The 20,976-nt window shown below is 42.3% G+C and overlaps 1 protein-coding gene across 2 annotated transcripts; it reads right to left on the bottom strand.

Moving 5' to 3' along the window:
- Positions 1-1,816: 1,816 nt before the first annotated feature.
- On the bottom strand, positions 1,817-20,574 carry RPL34 (ribosomal protein L34). 2 transcript variants are annotated; one of them, XM_032108317.1, is made up of 5 exons: positions 20,564-20,574; positions 4,598-4,671; positions 4,401-4,500; positions 3,574-3,677; positions 1,817-1,943 (listed from the first exon to the last, which is right to left on the bottom strand). In XM_032108317.1, exons 2-5 carry the CDS (start codon positions 4,660-4,662, stop codon positions 1,859-1,861), a joined length of 354 nt encoding a protein of 117 aa, XP_031964208.1. In that variant the 5' UTR covers positions 4,663-4,671; positions 20,564-20,574; the 3' UTR covers positions 1,817-1,858. The 2 variants fall into 2 exon arrangements, with proteins under 2 accessions (XP_031964208.1, XP_031964207.1); XM_032108316.1 differs by lacking the exon at positions 20,564-20,574 and adding an exon at positions 5,253-5,276.
- Positions 20,575-20,976: the final 402 nt, after the last annotated feature.

The raw sequence follows: 20,976 nt of genomic DNA, 5'->3' as shown, positions 1-20,976 counted from the left end.
TAAGGGCCTTATTACCACTTCACTGATGCTTTGCCCAATGACTGCTTTTATTTCTGCCTACAGTGGCAATACCACTTCTCCAAAATCAGTTATGTTGACTTCTGGTGCAATCATGTCATTTATAGCTAGCTTTCAGTCTTAGCCTTCCTGTTTGGAAGTACCTCCCTCTCAGTGCCTGTCAGCAGATGTTTATGAAATTTATCCTCGTTATTCCAAAATTACTCTCCCTCCATCTTGACTCCTTTCCAGAAGTCTGAAGGAAAACTCTAGTCTCATAGCATTTAATGCAAAACAGGAGCACTTTTGGGGCAGGTTACACACACCTGCCCTGCTTGCTGCTTTATTTTTTTCCAGCATGCCAAAATACTAAAGTTTGTACTAGGACAGTAAGACAAGAAAAATTTTAACCTTGTAAACTAACTATAGTAACAGCACCTAAAAATGCCAGGTTAGTCTCAAAAGCTCCTTTAATGACCTACAACCTTTGCACCTGAGCTGAGGAGAAATGCTTCACATCAAGATACAACATTTATCCATTTTGAAAATATTGATAAAATTGTTTTAACTACTTGGGGCACTGTGAAGAAAACCTTGGGGAGGTACAGGTTCTTTCACCATGCACAGCTTTAAGTCACTTATCCTGGACCAGAGCCACCTCCTGTTGTCACACCCAGGAGGCAGCTGTGAGTCGCCAGGCACCTCACCCAAAGCACCAGCGAGGGTTTTTCAACTCAACCTTTGCCCTCTGTCCCTTGGCTGACTGTACAGCCTGACAGACCTAGGCAGGGTTAAAACACAGCATGCACACAGGAGCGACCTGCACACGTCTGAGCCACAGCCTGAGCAGACTCCACAGGTGACCTTAGAAACCCCTTCAAGTGGCACTCTCACAGCTGCCAGGAAGTCTGTGTGCTCAGAAATGATTTATCCTGCTTCCTTACTCTCATGGTGGAGCTCACTACTTTTTGAAATAAGTTATTGGTTAAAACCAGGTTAAAATAGATGCTTGTGAGATAGCAAAAGCAGTTCAATATTCAGAGTGGGGGCTGAGGAATACCACTGCACACACAGGTAAAGCAAGAAGTATCCCGACTGTTGTAACACTCCTGGACAGCATTAGAGACACATTAACAGTTCTCTACAGAACAGAATGAAGCAAAGCCATTTTCACTTTTTACACTACAATTACATCCTTAATGATAAACTAACTTTGGGTTGAATTTCAATACTAGAGGCCCAAATTGGTACTCTAAAACCTAACCAGGAAGCCTTTAAAGGTCTGTTCTAGCTGTGTCCTGGAGCTCTGTTGGTATTGTACCTGTAACTGCTGACCCAGGGAGGCCTAACACAATACAGCAGCTGCAGCTCTCTTCCAGGAGATCCTGGAAGATGTAGCAGCATGCAACTGTCCGGCGGATACAGCACTGGCTTTGAGAAGTTAAAGACTACTTTCTCTACCCTCATTTGAGCAATACCACATACATCAATAAAAAAAATCTACCTTAGGCCTATACTAGCTCTCCTCTTCATCTGACAACCTCTCTTCTAGTCTTCAGTCACTTTTGTTTGCTCTTTGTCAAAGTCCTAACTTTCTTCCGAGTCCTCCAATGACTTCATAAACAGCTGTTGAAAGAAAACCTGCATTGCTGGAAGTTATTCCAATCCCTCTACATGACTGAGCCTGAGCTGCGAGTCCTGTTTAACCAGACTTCCTTCCACTTGCTTCATTTCCCTGTCAGCAGGCAGAACAGAGCATCCTGACTTACAGGTTTTAATGCACCAAAGCCCAGCTCTGCACATGGAATGACAGGACACAGAAGTGGAGATTTCATTTATTGGGCTGAAACTACAAATAGGTTCACTTTGACTTCTGGCTCTGTGCTTGTGCCTTCAACACTTTCACAACGATCTTCTGCTCTTCAATAAGAAAAGCTCGTTTGATCCTGCAAAAGAAAAACTACTTTAGCATATGTGTCTATCTACTAAAGTAAAACCACAAAAAATAAGACAATTACAACTGATTTTGCCATCTCCAACACTCATTGCACAGGTGGTGTTAGTTCCACAGTTACATAAAAAGGGAACCCACTGCTGTTCTTGCCAGCAGCAGAAGACAGGGACAGTGGCACTGTACGAACGTAGCAATTGGGGGATGGCAGCCTAGGGTGCCTGTGGATTACAGGTAAGTGGCTTGGAGGCAAGCAAGGTAATACTTGATGGCTGAACGTGGGAAAATTTACCATCTTCACAAACTTCAAAGACAAAAAGCAGAACTCCTAACTGGCGAATTAATTTCATTCTGGTAAAGTCAGAATTGGTGTGACCAGTCGTGGTCAGCTCTCTTCCTTGCAACTAAAGGAAATTCTACGTGCACCCAGTTATTAAAAACAGGAACACCTTCCCTGTCAGGATTAAAGCTCCTTGGCTATCAACAGGGAAAATGCCTAGCAGGACAAGTCATGCCAAAATACAGCTATTTCTGGAAGACATGCAGAGCCACCACGTAGATGGGACAGATCTATTTAGCAGCACTCACATATCAGCAGCCTATTTGATAGTTTTTTGAGTTAAGAGCGCAATTATATCATACACACTCTTCTATCTTTAAACATTAAAATGCTTTCTGCGCGTATCTGGCACGTATGGCTACTCCTACAGTACACAAAAGCTATCAAAGATGCCTAAGCAGGTGCAGGAGAAAACCTGACCATTATAGGGAAGGAGGTGGCTGTGATTTCTGGTTTAGGCACAGTAAGAATAAAACATACTCATGCACTAAAAACTACCTATCAAGCTCATGAAGGTTTTGGGAAAACACTCAGAAAAAAAGTGGCTTTCAACAGAGAAAAGTTATGCTGTGTCTCTGCAGCTGTAACAGCTCATCTTCAGTGGTGCCTAATGTAATTTATCTTAAAACTTAGACATGCCAAAAAGAAAACAAATGCTGGCAGTACTGATGAAAAAAACTTGCAGTAGACTGCTGCCCCCAGAGACCTGCTCTGATTACCATTCACAGAGATGACACACTCATGGTCGTGTTTTTCCTCAAACTTGCCAAGGAAGCACAGAATATGCAGTTGCTACACAATAAAACCGAATTTAGAGAGGCCCAGCAAAGGCCATTTTAAAGCTTAACCACATAAAGCTGCTTGACATACAAACAAGTAGTATCTCTGAATCCCAAAACATTTCAAAGAAGTGAAAAATTCAATTAAACTTGCAGGAGGCAGAACAGGACAATAGAACAGGAAAATCTTTACTATGGGGGCTCAATACAAAAGATAAAAATCCAGCACAAGCAGACTGTTCAGCATCCATGCAACAGTGCAGTAAGAAATCCCAAAGAACATTAAGTGTCCACAAAGGAGCTCCACATGCAGAAACTCCCTCAAATCCAAGGGACAGACTAGCACCCATCACTGCTTGACATGCCCCACGCTCACACTCTCCATTTCCCTACACCAGTGTCAGAGCAGAACCTTCAAAGTTTGGGACCATGTTATGTGAAGGAAGAGATGTTAAGAACCTCGTAGGAAGCAACCTCAGGAATAAAGCTGGCTTTCTGTACATTACCTGTCACGGACACACTTGGCACACATGGAACCACCATAGGCTCTGCTAACGTGCTTCTTTGTTTTTGACAGCCTCATCAGAACTTTGGGGCGCACAGCACGGACCTACAAACAACAAAAAAAAGAAAAAGAAGTGTGTCATAAGACAGCAGTTTTGTGTATCTGCCATTTAAAGGAAAAAAAAAAGCAGCAACACCAGAAATTTACTATTCAAGATGCTAAGAAGTGACTGAGGCTGCAGCTCATTGTATGTACCATCTTCAGCATTCCTCAGCTGATCTTTTCATTCTACCCCAGTGGTTCATCAAAAAATTGGTTAGAAAAAAGACTGTTTTTTCTAAGATAGGAACTGGCTAAAGATCAACATTTTGCAAGCATTCCCATAACTGTTAGAAGCAATGGTGTTACTTCAAGAAAACATTCCAAAGAAAAACAGTTAAAAACATTAATTCCTTTTTCTAAAACTGAAACTTTTCTAAACTTGGCTTACCCTTTTTTCTGCAGGTCTAATAGGCCCAATTTACATTTTTAGATCTGCTACAGAATCACCTTGTCTAGCTTTAAAAATTTTAGTTAGATTTTCTAAAACAAGAGGGTTCATATTTAACAATAATGCAAAATCAGGAGCATTAAAAAATGTTTTGAGTTTCCAAAGCTTATTTTACCAGTAAACTTTACAACATTTGATTAAGAGTATCTTAAAGGAAAAAGTTCTTTCAACAAGAACTGGTCAATAAACAGGCACACTGTATTATTTGGAAAGGCTCTTTGTACTGAAAAAAACACGGATCCACACAAACACCCTTAGGTGTTTATGATCATACTTACACCACGAAGTCTTCCTGGGCAAATACCACATGCTGACTTGGGTGCCTTTCCCACTTTCTTGGTGTAAAGGTAAACAATCCTGTTCCCGGGTGTTCGGGACCTAGGTACAGCAGAAAAATAAGCAGTTAACGTTATCAATCAAAACTGAAACACCACCTTTTTACAACAGAAATTTTCTTACAAACTGTCTTACTTACAGTCTGGTCTTGTTGGAAGCTGTGTTGTAGGACAACCTACGGCGGTATGTCAGGCGCTGCACCATTTTTCACACCTGAGTAAGTCAAAAACAAAGCGGCACTAGTTAAGAGCTCGATATCCACACGGAAGTTCAGGTTGTCACAGGACCACCTGTACTGAACCACTGTACCAGATGTGAATCAGCAGCTGTCGATTCGATATTAGTAAAATTAAAGCCCTTCCTGACCAGTGACAGCCAACACCACTATATTACAGAACAACAAAACGCGTGACAGCGGGCACGATGCGATCTGCAAAGAAGATTCACCCGAACTAACTTGAACACTGTTTAACCATCCTGGTCTTGCCTGGATTATGTCATGCGCTCCTAGGAAACTGCTTAAAGCTTTAGCAGCTACGTATTTTACAGAAACATAAGCGTCATCTGCAGCCCCGGGAGACGCGGGCCCTGCTCGGGAGCCCCACCGCGGAGGCCTAGGGAGGCCCGGCCTCTCTGCCGGGCAGCTCTGCCCCCCGCTCCAGCCCAAGCGCGGGCAGCAGCAGCGCCGCCGGTCCCTCCCCACAGCCCACGGGCCTCGGGCCGCCCTTGCCGCCCGCCGGGCCGCGGATGGAGGCGGATGGGCGCCCACAGCCCCCGGCAGCAAGCCGCCATACCTGGCGCTGCCGGACCCGGAAGAGGAAGCGGAAATGCGCGGGTCACCATTGAAATAGGGGCGCGCAGGAGCCCGGAACAAATAGCGGCGCCTGCGCGCTGTGCTCCGGATCCTGGCTGCGCTGCCGAGCGGGCGCCGCCATGGGGTACGGAACAGAGGTGCACGGGTGGCGCCATGTTGTACGGGCCGGCCGGGGCGGGGCGGGGCGCGGCGCCGCTCGGCGGCGGGACCGGGAGCACCAGCGATGGGCGCGGTGGGGGCCCGATTTTATTTATTGTGTGTTTTACCGAAAAACTGTTTTTTCTGAACTATCGGCTTCTGTCCTCAGAAAGAAGGGTTTGTGCATCATTATGGTAATTACATATCTGTGAGCCCAGAAGCCATTCCCCATCCTTCTGTTCGAAGCTCTGAATTACAAGTCACCCATACGTGGTTTTCCACGGCAAACTGGCACGTGACACACCTGGAAACTGCATGTCTTACACTAAACTTCTACGGGGAAAAGGCTGTTCCCCCAGAACTCCTTGAAAGCCTTGCCTGGAGCACTGCAGGGCTGTCCTTGCCGTGCCCCATTCCCCTCGAGATGCCCTTGCTCCTGCGCAGCACTGGTCTTCCCGGGCACTGGACCAGGCAGACGGAGTGATCCCAAAACTGGGCCCTGTGGAGAGCAACACAATACCCACGTTTGCCTGACACCTCCTTGCTGTGCCAGCAGCTGCGCTGGTGGTCTTGGATGGAAAATCCTGGTGCCCGTTTCCCATGACATGTACTCACTGTGTCATGTGCTCCAGGGCAGGTGCTCATGCAGGAGCATGAAGTTGTAAACTTTTCTCTGCTGGTCAGGTCCACCTGACTCAAACTCCCATTTCCAAGGCACAGGTACCCAGGAAAAGCATAGGGGAAACAGGACACAGTAAGTGGGACTCTCCTTTAGTACATCTGCCTGTGTTCATCTGTCAGCATCATTCAGGTTTCCTGAGCTGGGTTCACGTTTTCTGACTTATGAAATTATCTCAGTCGGTGAGAGCATGGTGCTAATAACACCATGGCTGTGAGTTCAGTCCCTGTACGGGCCATTCTCTTAAGAGTTGGACTCAATGATCTTTGTGGGTCCCTTTCAGCTCAGAATATTCTGTGAAATTTATTTAATAGCCTGTGGTAGAGCCCTGAGAAAAGAAAATAAAGGAAATAGCAAGAGCTAAGGGAGTATAGGATGGCTTGTCAGTAGCCACAAACAGCATTCCAGTGGTGCCATTTTAATAATTATTAAAATCCAAATGCACAAAAGGTATCCCTGGCAGCCCCTCATGTTTTCATTAAGCACTGTGTTGATAGGAAGGAAAGGAGAAATAGTCCCTGGGCTACACTTCTCCCAGATGTTTGTTTCAGCTCCTATCCCACATACCCAGGTCCCTGCCAAGCTGAGGAGCATGTTGACAAGCAGAGCTGCCTCTGTGCTCTGAAATCAGCATTTGGCCTCTGATATCCATTTGTGACCTCCCTAATGGGTCTGGATCCCACCCCACCACCTGGCACTGACACATGAAAGACCAAGACATTTTAAAGCACACGTTTCCCTCACTTCTGCTCCCCAGCCTCTGGTGGCAGTGGTGGTGTTCCCATTGCCACACCAAGTCCATCCCCTCCTTCTCACAGCGCGTGTGAATGCCTTGTGGCTGCTGCCATAATCGCTGCTGACCCACATGGTCAAAATCTTTATATAGCATCAATGGGAAGCCACCATCTGCAAGGAGGACAGGGTTAGGCCCACCACCTGTGAGCCCCAAAATGCTCTTTTGTTCCACTGACCTGAGCACTGCTCCACAATGTTACTCAGGGACCCACGCATTAAACACATAGGGTGCTGCTGCTGCCATCGTTAGCAGCTTCAGCTCTGCTTTTAGAGAGTAGCGGGTGCTCAGAAAGCTTTGATGTGTGCTCCTGGCCTTATTTATGGGTGTGTAACTCACAGTTGGTTGTACTGCAACCTCCCTGTTTTCAATCTATAATTATTATTTTGGTTAATTATTGACTCTTTTTAAGTGCAAATTATGGACAGCAGATTTTTTTTAATTCATGAAAGAAGAGAAAATATGTATGAACTAGATTTTAGGGTATATTTAAAATAGGAGCATATTTTAGAAGACAAGTAAGTTTCAGAGCAATTAGAGTATTTAACATGAACTTTCTAGGCCCAGAACCCTGAGGGGAATAAGAAAGCCAATTAAATTAGATTAAATAATCATGCCTAAATATAAAAGTGTAACAGAATCCAATTGTTAAAAAACAACACTATTAAATTATGATAGAATAGTTTAGATGTTGTCAGTGCAACAGGTAACTATTTTATTACTGAACAATAGTATTGATACATTTTTGAACTTACCCTATTTAGGCTCTAAACTCAACTGGTGTAGGTTTTAGAACCTGTCAATTAAATTCCAGCCATTCGCTTCTGCCAGTGCACTGGCCTAGTTTTTAAGCATTTCCAGTTCATTTTTTAAGAGGAACAGGGCTATCAGGCAAACGGCTCACCAGAGTATCTAGAAATGTTAGCTTAATGACAACTGGTTTAATGCTATCTAATGTGGGGATAAGATTTGAAGCAGCAGCTCACTAAGCCCATTTTGTACAGATTAGTCAAGTGATTCATGTTCTCTGCTACTCCTACCTCTTCACAGGACCAAAAAACATCTCTTTTGGGAGCAGTCATTTTCCACATCCAACATGCCTCATTAACTCTTTCTGCATTTTCTTCTTTCCTTGAATTCAACAAAGGGGATGGGTTATCAAACGCACAGCCCAACAGTGCTGTGCGTAAAGTAACAGTGGCATGCTTTAAATTTTTCCCTTCTAGGATGTCGGTGGAAGCATAGTATCTGAGGTTGTGGACCTTTTTCCTAGAGAAAACTGGAGGCTGGCTTCAGGGTGTACTTGCTTATTGGCGGTACAAAACTGTAAACCTCTTTTCCACCAGATCCAATTAGAAAGATAATAGTCTCTGATGGCAGTTTAGTAATGGAGCGTATTTTGCACCAGCCAGCAGGTTGTCACCATATTCTGTTTATTGCACCAGAAGAACTCTTTGTGCACAGTTTAAGACCAATTCTTAGTATGATGACCATCCTTTCTTTCTTTTCCACATAGTCCTCTCTTTCTCTCTCTTTTTACTGCAAGCCCCTACCTATGTACATGACCATTTGCTTGGTCACACAGAAAGTTCCAGCAGGGTAAGAGCAAGAGTTCCCAAAGGCATAATGCTTGATAAGCCTGGCTGGATCCTCTTATATTTTCCTCACACTTCTGTACCACTTTCAGAATCTACCAGGCCCCAGGAGGATTCTACTACCACATTAACTTCTCTTCATGAATCCTTCTAGGGCTTTTCCCCACCATAAGCTTCAATTAAAAAATGAGAGATGTTTTCACTCATACTCACTTGCTGTTGTACCAGTCTAGACTGGCAAATTCTAAGAGGCGTGGGAAGGAAAGCAAGCCTGTGGGCAAGCACATACTGGGTACTGCAGAGAGGAAAAGATGTGATGGCTGAGCAGTATGCTGCTCCTGTTAAGTCACAGGCATGATACCATTTCTGTGAACAGCATATGAATATGTGTTTTAGAAATGTCAGAATCCAGCCTCAGGTGCTGCTTGGATACAACCAGCAGACTTAGGTCCATAAATGTGGAAAGGAAACAAGAAACCTTGGAGAAGTACTAGTGACTGTTGGAAAGGAGAGAAAGAAGAGGTCCTAGGGTCCACTGTCTCTCCAGAACTGATTTTTTTCTTAAAAATCTCATTCCCTTTCCTTGTTAACTATGTGGCATGCGTCACAATCTGATTATACTAATTTCTATCAACATAACCTTCCACAACACAGACCTGTGCAAATTATGTTATGAGAAGCTGTAGTTCATTTCCATTTCAGTAGAGCTTGTTAAACAAGCAAAATTATTTTGTAGCAAAGGGAAAAACAATTTAGTGGAATGCACTCCTAGCATAGGAAGTACATAATATCGTATTTGGGTTGAAACTTTTTCTGTCAAAAATGTCATAACCCTGTAAGAAAGAGAATTAAAATCCCGTTATTTTAATTTACATCTAGCCACCAGATAAGTAAAGTTATCATTGAAATTCTAATTAAATAGGATGATTGACTAAGGTAGGACATCAAAGAAGAGAAGTGAATATGATAAGTCAAAGTCTTATTAATTAGTCCGCGTGGAAGAAATTCCAGGGACGTCAAGCTGAGGCTGCTGCAAGGAGAAAAAAAGCAGACAAGAAAATGTGTGTTTCTTTGAAGTTAGGAACTGAGATAGTGATGGAGGTAATTGTGTCTGACTGGATCCAGTAATGAAGAGCCGTAAATCAGACCTAGGAATCGGAGGAAAGATTCTAGTAACGAATGTGGCTGCCCCCCTGCTGCGAAGAAACAGAATGCAGAGCTGACTAATTGACCCAGTCTATCTCCCAGTAGCTCTCTGTTATTATTTATTAATTTTTAATTTCTGAATTATTTACGTTCTGGGAAATTATTTTTGACAGCCTGTTAGGCGTGCCAAAGTTAATGGAGGATGAAAGGACCGGTACTAGAATTAGCAGGGATGTAGTCACAGGCTACTGAATTTAATGATTTTGGAAGGGAAAATTGATTTCACACAGCGTGTCACTTTATACTACTTTAGGGATACACCAGCTATTTGATTAATTGAGGAATAACCAACTCAAAGTATATTTGAAGTGTAAATGAATCACAGTGCTCAGCTGTTTATTTTTCCCCTTTTCTGATGAGAACACTGAGTTTGCTTAAAGTTGCTGATTAAAACCAATACAGGTAGGCCCCATACTCACACCTGCTTATTTTATCCTGCCTTAAAAAAAAAAAAAAATGCTTTCACCATCTGGAGGAGACATGCAATCCTCCATCTCACTTGGGATAGAGTTCATCCTTCCTACACAACGCCTAATTAAACAGGCTTTGTGTGCATTCCCCCTCCCCTGTGGAAAGTGTTTAAGACAGAGCAGGATACTGAGCCCATGGGCAGCCCATGCAGCTGTGAATTCTGCATGGTGACAGCTCACGTTTGCTTTTCATCAGCCCCGGAGCTGAAGTCAGGGTCCCTGGCCTACGACATCCCCTGCATCGGTTCTCCTGGAGCAGCCATGGTAAGTCAGGCTGTGCATATTCCACTCAGAGCAATGGACAAATAAAGGGGCTCTGCACACCTCTTCCAGGCTGTGAGAACTGCATTTCATCCTTGGTGCCAAATGAAGCTAAACTCTGTCTGCTTCTCATGTCTAAGCCTTCTGACCATCCAGGCATCAAGGGCATGGAGGCAATCCTTCCCCAGCAATATGTGCAATGCTGTAGGCATCTCACATCTCCAGGAAGATTCACACTGGAAATGTCTCCAGAGCTGCTTGGGATCGTCACCTCACACTGCTCCCTCCTCCAACAGCAGCCACCCAAGGCAAAGGGCATGGCCAAATTTTCCCTGACTTACAGGGAGGATGTGCCCTGTGCCCAGGATCAAAGGGGCAAAGCACCCTCACTGACACAGTTTCCTGTGGCAGACTTGGGTCAATCACTTAATTAAGGGCAGTGTAATCAGCTGTGTGGGCACTGGTGGTGGTGACCTTGATTTTGGGTATCTTTAATGTAAAGTCTGCAGGCAACTCAGTGTTACCTCCCAAACACCTTAACAATCTAGTTCCCCAAACACTAGTCTAGTTTAAGTCCAACTTTCCCAGTGTTAAAATAAGCATAATTGATGTTACTATTTAATAAAATCTCAGGGACTCTGCAAAGATAATTAAATTACAGTTCTTTATCTGCACAAGTTTTGGGAGAGTAGTGAACACCAAATATTAGGAGTAGCTGCCCCTTTCCTCAAGAAATTATTCAAAACCATCTGCCATAAGTTGACATGGATCCCGTGAACAGGTGAGAAAGGTATAGGCTGGATTCTATTTCAAGTTCAATAAACAATAAAACTCCTTTGAACTGACTGAGACCAAACTACTGAGTGACAGGTTAAGTGTCAAAGGGATCTGGAATTTTGGATATTTTGCTGTTGCTTTGCCCTTTAAAGTAGGAAGGGCTACCTACCACAGCAAGTGTTGACCACACAGGGATGAGGGGAGAGATAAAGAATGAAGAAAGGTCAATCATGCGTTAGTTACCTTTTAAAAAAATATATTTGTCTTAGTGATTTAAAGATACATTAACAGTACAGGAAGGTTTTGCTTCTTAACTTCTCTAAGGGGTTTATAATTCATATAAACATCTCCCTAGTTTTTTTCTGAGCACTTCAGGAGCACTAGGGACATTTCTTTGTGATGTTTTACCAAGTCAAACATGTGAGAGAAGACTGTTTTTCTCAGTTACCTTTTGGATTATACCAATGGCAATTAGCTGTGCAAGGAGGATCAACTACAACAGGCTGCTAAAGGAGGTGTGTGACCTGTGGCCTCTGCTTGGCTCTGGGGATTTGTACTTTATCAATTTTTTCAGCATATGAGACTGGACTGGCTCCTAGAACAAAAGCCTGATGCAAAGGCTGTTTTTTCTGGGTCTCCTGAATCTGTGAGGGATCTTTGGGTTTTGGAGTTTTTTTGTGATTATTGTTAAAACTTTCTAAAGAAGGAACACTGTTTATAGTGTTGATAAAACAACATGAAATACAGTTTTCGAGATTGCACATTTTGTTAGTATCACTGAAAGCACACTCACTGCCATGGAATTCTGAAGAGTTCAATTCACCAGCAGCAGAACTGACTGCCCCAAGCTACACAGAAAATGTGATCTAAATACAATAGCTTAAGGAACAGCAATCATATCTTCAGATATTAGAGAACAATTAGGCAATTTATGCTACTTGAAGATTTACTCTACAGTTTCAAAATGCTCAATGGAGAAACAAATACCTTCTATAGTACATGTGGAAATTAACCCTAAAATATTTACATTCAACATGTGCAACTTACTTTGATGAAGATGATTTAGCGTGCTCTGCTGTTCTATAGCGGAATGAATCCATCATAGAACTGGCTTCTCCCTGTTTCAATATTAAAACAAAAGGGATGTGCTTGCAGTGCAGCACCCTGGGAATTCAGCTCAGAAGTCCAATTAACAACAACTAATTCCCCATACTGCCTATTTACCCCTAAGATTTGGCTAGATATAATAAATCATGCATTTTGCATTTAAGCTTTTAATGCCCAGAGGATAACAAAAATCTATCCTGATCACTTTTTATTTTCATCATATAAAGAGAGAAAAAAGCATCACTCCTTCCCTCTTCAGTTAAGTGTATCCATATCTTAGTGCTAAGTCTATGAATGAGCTGCCTCCTGTCTTCTCCATATGTCTCGTTACCCTACTTCTTCATAAGTGCCTTCATTCTTCAAGAAGACATGAAGGTAAGAATCCCTTTGGATGTGTGTTCTGTGTAGCTAGCTACATGTAAAATTATTCACCTTCAAACGATGATCTACTGCACATTCACTGGACCAAGTGTCCTGCCCTTTATACTGTCACACTGTATTTATTGCATGCAGCATACACTCCCCACACACCAGATTTCACTGCAGGAGCTATCAAGGTACTGCCCAGCTGTCAGCACATTTTAAAATCTAAAATTGTAACATTCTGTAAATGGTAATGACCAGGCTATAACATACTAAAGATTAGGCAAATACTTCCAGTAATTAGAATGATCTTCTGCAACTCAATTTTGCTTACAATGTAAGTCAGATTGAAACAAATTCTCCAAAGGTAAAAGCCCAGCACATTACTACACACTTTACATGCGAAAGGGAGAGAAGCAGAGAGAAAGTGAGTGAGCAAATGTGTGCACACGAGGCTTTGGATGTTCCTTGCTAGGTGCAACCTAAACTGTACATTAATAATTAGAGACACATTAAAATATCTATCTGTCCAGATACATTTTTATCGGTGTTCAACAGGAAACAATTAAGGCCTAGAGGTACCCATATACATCCATATTTGTGAAGTTTTGTAACAAAGAAATAATGCAAATTCATCTTGTTTGAAGGGAAATTGGAAGAAAAGTTAAATGGTTTGAGAAGCAAACAACAGAGCATATTAAATCTGAAAGCATCACGCTGATAGAAGCACAAGATGTGACACTGCTGAAAGAAATGCCTGTATCAATGTTAGGTAGCCATGCCTTCAGAGCAGCAGGTTACTGTACAGAAAGCTGCCTACAAAATATTTTTGCAATACTGTACTTTGCTGTGCATGGCAAAAAACCCAGAAGGTGTTATTTTTTCATGAAGCTGTGATGAGCTTGGCTTATGCTTGGCATCAGACTGGCTGCTCCTTACGGGGGTTTCCGAGTTGCATATTTGCAGATTCAAGGCCAACCTTTCAGAGGGGCTCACAGCCAGCTTTCCAAGCACTCGGCTGCCAAACTGCAAGCCTGGCTTCTCACAGGTCCAGGAATCAGAATGACTGAACGGGAACCAATCTCCTATGAACATCCCAGACTAAATGGCTGATTCCTCTCTCAGCAGATATGCCTGTGATAGAAGCTGGGACAGCTGAATGCAGTATTTCTGACATAGTCAGATGCGAATTTTAGTACCTGTCTTTACAGAGATGGCAGGTGCAAAGAAGGGCTTGCTCCAAACTTCTGAAGGAAAGTGTTGGCTTCATCTTATTGCTGAACAGATTTTCTGATTGCTCTGCGCCCTCCTCCCTGTGAGCAGCAAAAAGAGCAAAAGTCTGACAGACTGATCCCAAATAGGGCTCTGTGGAGAGCAACACAACACCGTGTAACACCCCACGGTCAAACTTCCCGCTTGCTAGGAAGCAGAGAACGGCAGCACTAATGATTCTTTTCCTTCTAAAGCTGCTAGATTTTAAGTGCTTTGAGGAGATTGAAGACAAGCTTTAAATTTTGATTAAAGGGACACTGCCAACTTACATTAAGCTTAGAATTTAGGGTTTGTAACAGGCAGGCAAAGGTAGATGAGACCTTGCGTCTTGGGTGTAGATATTTCTTTGCAGCAGGATGAAGATCTTATCTGCTGAGAACAGAAGGCATCAGAATTAACTTGAATAGAAAACTAACAAGGTCCACTTTAGTTTTGCTGCTGAGGGAGAAAGAATGCCGGTGGGGAGATACCATGTAGCTTCCCAAATGTAACAGCCCACCAGTTAAGTTTTGCGTGTGAAAAGCTTGCTTGTTTGTTGCTTGATGTGGTTTTCACAGTGATAAGAAGCCACGCTAAAGTCGTGTTTGAAAGAATTGACAAAGGAGTAGAGTGACAAGAAGGGTTAGTACAGGCGAGCTGGCACATGGACTAAATGTCTTTTCATCTGCTTCTCCTTTATAGTGAATACATAGAGATGGTGAAGCGTTAAATGTGTGGTCTACTGCAGCTGATGAGAGGGTAGTTAATTACTTTCAACAATCAGAGATATTTTCTGCAAATCATTTTGCTATAAGGAGACCTAAATCTGAACCAAATTTTTCAAGGGAAGAGCCTAAAAGACAGCAACTCACTGTAACATTAATATACCCTAGCATTATAGAAGGAACATTACCCAGAAATGCTCATTCTCAGAGAAACTATGGAAATGTGAATCCAGATCTTCATCTGATAAAAACCAGCTCCCTGAACAGAGATACGTTGATTTATAATAGCCACAGGTCTGACCCCACATCCCAATGCAGCCACAGAAATACTCTGCAGTAAAGATATAGCTCATTTTGGCCTTGTCTCAACCAAAAGCTGGAGTTTTGCTGCAGAGTGCTCTGCTATCTTTGCAATATTCATTTGAACAAGACTTTCAAAGGAACAGGCCAAATAAATCAAAGTGAAAGGCAGCAATGACCCTGGCTCTCTTTTAGTTCTTCAGTGAGTACAAAAAACTGAAGCAGACCTCAGATAATAAGCCTTGTGGCTTCAAATACTTGTTGAGTGCAATGACACTACCCCCTCCAAGGGTCCATGCAGCAGATGAGAGGTGCTTCCCAAAGCTGTAGCATTAAATATATAGGATATGTAACAGGAAGGATGAAATAAGGCCATGCTGCTGCTCTGGAGATGGTAGAGTGCAGAAGAGTGCTGGGACACAAATTGAAAACTACTTGTTAAACAAGGTTAATTTGTTCTCCTTCCAAAGTATAAAATGGCTTCAAACACTTCTAAACTAGGTCATTTGACTGCTCAAGAAATACATGGTGCTAGTCAGCTGTCTTTAGCAACAAGTTTATTGGAGAGTTTGATTGCATCCCAAAAGCATGCTAGATATTTCTGACCATATCAAAGAAAACTCAACTATGTTATCAAGGCACACTAATGAGGTGGTTTGTTTAATTGAAATACTTTAAGTTTCCATGTAGTACAGCATGAAAAAATCATTATTTTCATTAGATGAGCTACTCGTTAGCTGAAAATCTAAGTTACAAAATATCACAGTGTGAGATAATAAATACATTGTAAAATGCATCAAACCCAGGTTATTAAAAGGAAGTTCTGTTTAAAATATAGAGCCATGTAACTTGGGCATGCTTCCTTGTACTAGGAATCAGGTTAGGTTCTTTGAAAAATATAGCCAAACCCAAAGGACTTCACTACGCTTTCACTGAAATCACTGTCAAAACTCTGACCCATTTTAGCCTGGATAAATTACTTCATTATTCTGTGTCACAATTCTGTAGTAACAGGGTTTGTGTGCAGCAGTTGGAAATTCTGAGGGTCATTGAAAGACCCCCATTTTGGCCTTGAATTCATCACTGCTCTGTTTGTTGCAATCATTAACAGCAAGTCAGGAAGCACTTTATAGCTTTCATTTTTAGGGGCAAATGCTTACCTAAAAATGTTAAGACATGGAGGATTTGTGAACTTTATGCAAAAACATACGTCTCCATCACATGTGTCTGCTGAGCAGGAGTTTAAGAACTGTACTGATCTCCTCAAGAGGGTGCAGTTTGAATCCATGATGAGAGGGGGTGTAAAGGGAAAAAAATGGCTGGAAGGGTTCTCTGGAGCCTGTCTAGTCCAACCTCTCTGCTCAAAGCAGGGTAGCTGGAGCAGTTTGCACAAAACTGCATTGAATTGGGTTTGGAATACCTCCAGAGATGGTGACTCCACAATCTCTATGAGCAACCTGTTCCTATGATTGACCACTTCCATAGTAAATACGTTTTATTTAAAGTATAAATTGGATTTACCGTATTTCAATACCTCTTGTATTTCGCATATTTTGTTCTTTATTCTCCCTCACTCAGTATTTCTACAGATTGGTAAGATTCCCCTTGAGCCTTCTCTTCTTGAGGCTTAATGAGCTCAGGGTCCTACTGAGAGTTCTTCCTCATCACTTGCATTTAAACATTGACTTGAGATGAGGGCGAAATTATATTTTGGTTATCAATTCACAGGTGGGCTTGGTCCATATGAAAAAAAGAGTGAACTAAGACTCTGGTTCAGCTGTTGTTTTACGTATTTCTACAATGGGGCCAAGTTTTATCCTTTTTCCCTGTACACCCCATGCCACATGTCTTTTATGTGTCTTAGACTAATGAGGGCATGTTGTCCTCAATTCTCATAGCAATGGTTCCTCCCTAACTTATTGGTACACACATGCCAAGGGATCTTCTCTCTTATCTCACTCGTGCTATTCCTCTCTCTCCTCCCCTGCTGAGGGATTAGTCCAGCAGCCCTGTGAAAGTGTCCTTACAGCATTACTCTGTCACTAATCCAGCCAGCACAGGTCACCAGGGTTGTGCAGAGACAGACACAAGATTTAGAAGCCACATCTTAATTCCCGAGGAGTCCTGGGCATGCATTCAGGTTCCCTCCACATGTTGGCAGCCAGGGATATTGACACATCTTCACAGCTATTGCTGTCCCTGTCAGCTAGAGTCAAGTCAGTGACGCTGAATGGTGCCACCAAGAGCACGTGGACATGGAGGAGATACAGCAGGAGTGCTGAAAGATCCCCTTAGCCAGCGAGCCAGCCAGAGGTTCAAGAGAGCGTATGGATTACAGATGGTACAGTAATCTCACAACTGGCCAAATCTGGAGCCTAAGCAATACTTATATGGAGATGAGCATACATTAAAGGCTGCCAATGTGACAGCAGAGCGGGCCAATATTTCAGCTTGCCCAGGAATGGGCACACTGCCCTCACAGAGCCACCTGCTGAGATCATTCATGCCAGAAATGCAAGTAATCCTGGTAAGGCAGGTGCCTGGGGGGATCAAGTCCTCAGTCAAAACAAAAAAAAAAAAAAAAGAAAGGGCAAAACCCCAAGCCCCAGGCCACCTTCATACACCTGGCAAGAGCCCCTCTGCAGTCAGCCTGCAGACTGTAAACTCTGGAGGATGGAGTGCAAAGGATGAGAGCTGCACCCCATGCTCCTGCCCCTTCACTCAGGTATGAAAACAGACTTTTCTTCTTCCACAGAGACAAAGTTGCACATCTTTGAGTTATCTCTTGCTCTTCTCATTTTCTCTGGGTTTTGTTAAACATTTTTAGAAGTCTTTCCTTCTTTTTTTCCTACTGGGGCCAATAGAGATGTGGCTTGCAGATTAGTACAACTGTTAGCTCCCTTTAATAGGGCTTTTCTTATCCTATTTAAGTAGAATAAAGAAGCTTCATTTGTTAGCTTAAAAAAAATCAAGACTTTAATTCTTGATCATTGCTCCCAAGCGGACCCAGTTGGAATTCTCTCATCATCACTGATCAAGTCTGAACTTTTTTTTGTTTGCTATTCAATTTCATTTGCTTTCATCCTTTCAAAGCACTAACAGGCTTCCAGCCCTGCTAAAGCATAGGATGGGGCTTTAAGTACATTGCAGTGAAGTCCCAGTAGGAATTGAAAACTGCTAGATAGCATTTAGCTATGTACTATCCTTTCCATAAATCCTGCATTTACATTATATTAAAATTAGCCCGCTAACTAGTTTAATCACAAAAATAAATACTCCATTTGGGTCTTCACATTATTTATTTGCTGTAGGGAGACTGTCAGTCAATTCCTCTGATTTCAGACCTGAGAAAAATTTTATCTCAGAGCAGCATAAAAATATTTCTGGTTACTAAGCTGCAGTAGATCACCATCTGGATCCATTCCTAAAATAATAGCCATGGAATGTTTCTCATGTCATGGATAAACTTGCTCTGATGTTTTATATATACTGAGGTTTTTTTCTTAAGAGATCCCAAGATGAGTTTGCAAGGAAAATCAGCACAGAGAGCAAGTCTGCAAAACAGTTTTCCAGTCAGGGTACAGTCTATCCAGGCCCCTTCTCTGGTTGCTTGTGCCTATAATTTCCTAAGTGAGGAGATGCCAGAGCAGTTTTTGAGTGAAATCTTCCTTAGATCTGCTCTGTGAGTGCTCCTTGAGGATGAATGTTGCCCAAGCTCTTAGCCCTCGCACATGGAGAAAGCTGTTTTGATAAATTGATCGAGTGTAAGCCACTGCTGGACTATTCCTGGTAAGAGCAATGCAAAGCCTATCTACCAGTTATCATTTTTGGTCTTCAGGGTCCTTGTAATTTTCTGTATGGGCAAGTCCCCTGTTTCCAGAGAGGGTCTGAGTAAGACAGAAGTGCTCTCTCTGCTCAGCCTCTGATGCTTTTCAGCTTAGTTTTTGTGCTGAGGGGGCTCATCTGTGTTTCTAGGTTTCTCCCAGGTGTTACGCGACTTACATGCCTGAAGGAAGTCATCAGCATCAATTTTGGGGCCATTAAAGATGTTTACCTGGCAGAAACAATACCAAATACGTGTTCCTTCAACCACAGTTGGCAGAGAGAAGGAGACTCTGCTGAAGACTTGCAGGCAGGAGTGTACCCAGCAGAGAGCCCTTTGCCCAAGAGAAAACAGGCACACTGCTCCTTCTAGCGAGCAGTGGCACATGGCTCCACCTCGGCCTGGCTGATACCACCCAAATGCCCCAGAGTTTCAGCGCTCAAGGTCTGCAGTCAGCTTGTGGTTTCTCCTTGGAGGGCTGGACTGTGGGAAGAGAGCTCCCTGCACCTTGCCAGAGCATGGGAACAGCTTCAATTTGAAACATATAAATACTTTTTTACCCCAAGCAGTTTCCAATTAACGTGCAGATGGAAACCACATAGATGGCCTGTGGGAGAGAATCCTTGCTTGGCAAAAGATGGATTATTTCTTTTATGAAATGCCATAAGAGCTCTAGGAGCAGAGGGCTTTGTTTTTTAAGATCCCAGCTCCCCATTCAGGGAGCTCAGATTTATACTGAAAGAAAAATATTTCTGGAATGTAAGCCTGTTATTTTATGGATCTGGGATGCAGAAGATAGTGAAGAAAATACAACTTCTGTAAAAATTACACCATTTTGTATGCAAGGGAGGAAAAAATAAATTGGGCTGGGTGAAGCCTGTCAGAGTTTAGTTGTCATTGGCAGAAGAGAACCTAGAAACATCGGTGGGCACCTATCAAAATAGTGGGGAAATGAGGAAAGGCCAGAGTAGTGAACCTTCTCCCACTCGTATCCGGAATCAGCATCCAAAATAGGTGGCATTTTCTTGCAAATTCATCTTCAAATCATCACAGCTTTATCCACAACACATTAAGTTTTCACTCTCAAATTCCACAATGAAGAAGATGTCACAGTGGGACATGTTCACCTCAGAAAATGTTAGGTCGTGTGGTTTACCAATATGAATCCACTGCCATCCTTTATATAGCTGAAAGTGCTACACACCTGTGAATATTAAAATTTTTTGTTTGAAAGGACAAGAGGAGATGGAGGATTCTAGTTTTAGGCTTTAGACCTAAACACTTTAGACTTGATTTTTTTCCCTCAAATTTCCCTTTATGTAAAACAAAATCAAATTTAATCTTTGCTTGTCGATTGTGATTTTTGAGATAATTACCTCCAGGTAATTATTTTGCAAATAATTAATTTGCAAGCAATTACTTATAAGCCTTTGGAGCTCTTCCGATGATAAAATGGTAGAAAAATACAGAACATGATAATCTTTTCAATCATCTTTTTACTAGCATCACTATAACTCATTCTGTTCTTCAACATTTTTCCACAAATACTTCCAAAGAAGGAATGATATTGCCAAGAAATCACCTTGCCATAGAGTGTTTTTAAAGTGAAGAGGCAGATTTTCTTCTGAGTTATTTTTTTTTGTTAGGTAAATGTGTCATTCTAGTTTCCAAGGATGACTAGTATAACTAATTGCTCTTTCATCCACTGACATTTGAGCTGATTAGGTCAGGGTGAAAGCAAAGGGTCTTTGCCATAATATATGTGGAACATATTGTATATGGAACCCTCAGAGCAGCTTCCACCTGGCAAGATCATGTCCAAGATGGATGTTTTTGGGGTACCATAATAGGTTTATTATTATTTGGGTTATTAATATAACAGGTTCTCCATAAGCATATCCTGGGGATTGAATGGTTACTCTGTGGGGATTGAATGGTTAATTCATTACAATTTTGCCTTCATGTATGGAACCTGCAAATAATGCATTAACAAATATGTCAACAAAGCAAAATTATAAGCTTTGTTTGGAACTGAACATATGGGCTTTAAAATGTTGTGATTTTTTTGTGGGGATAAAACTCTATGCTGAATTTTGTCATTTTTAGATTTTTTTTCTGCAGATGGATCCATTCTCAATAGAGGGCAGTAGAGGATGAAAATGTTAACTCTTGGCCTATTCACTTTGTTGTGTTCAGATCAATTCTCTAATATTCTT

Source organism: Corvus moneduloides, chromosome 5 (assembly GCF_009650955.1).
Source record: "Corvus moneduloides isolate bCorMon1 chromosome 5, bCorMon1.pri, whole genome shotgun sequence".
NCBI lineage: Eukaryota > Metazoa > Chordata > Aves > Passeriformes > Corvidae > Corvus > Corvus moneduloides.
The sequence above is the reverse complement of the archived record's forward strand: the minus strand, read 5'-3'. Positions and strand labels throughout refer to the sequence as shown.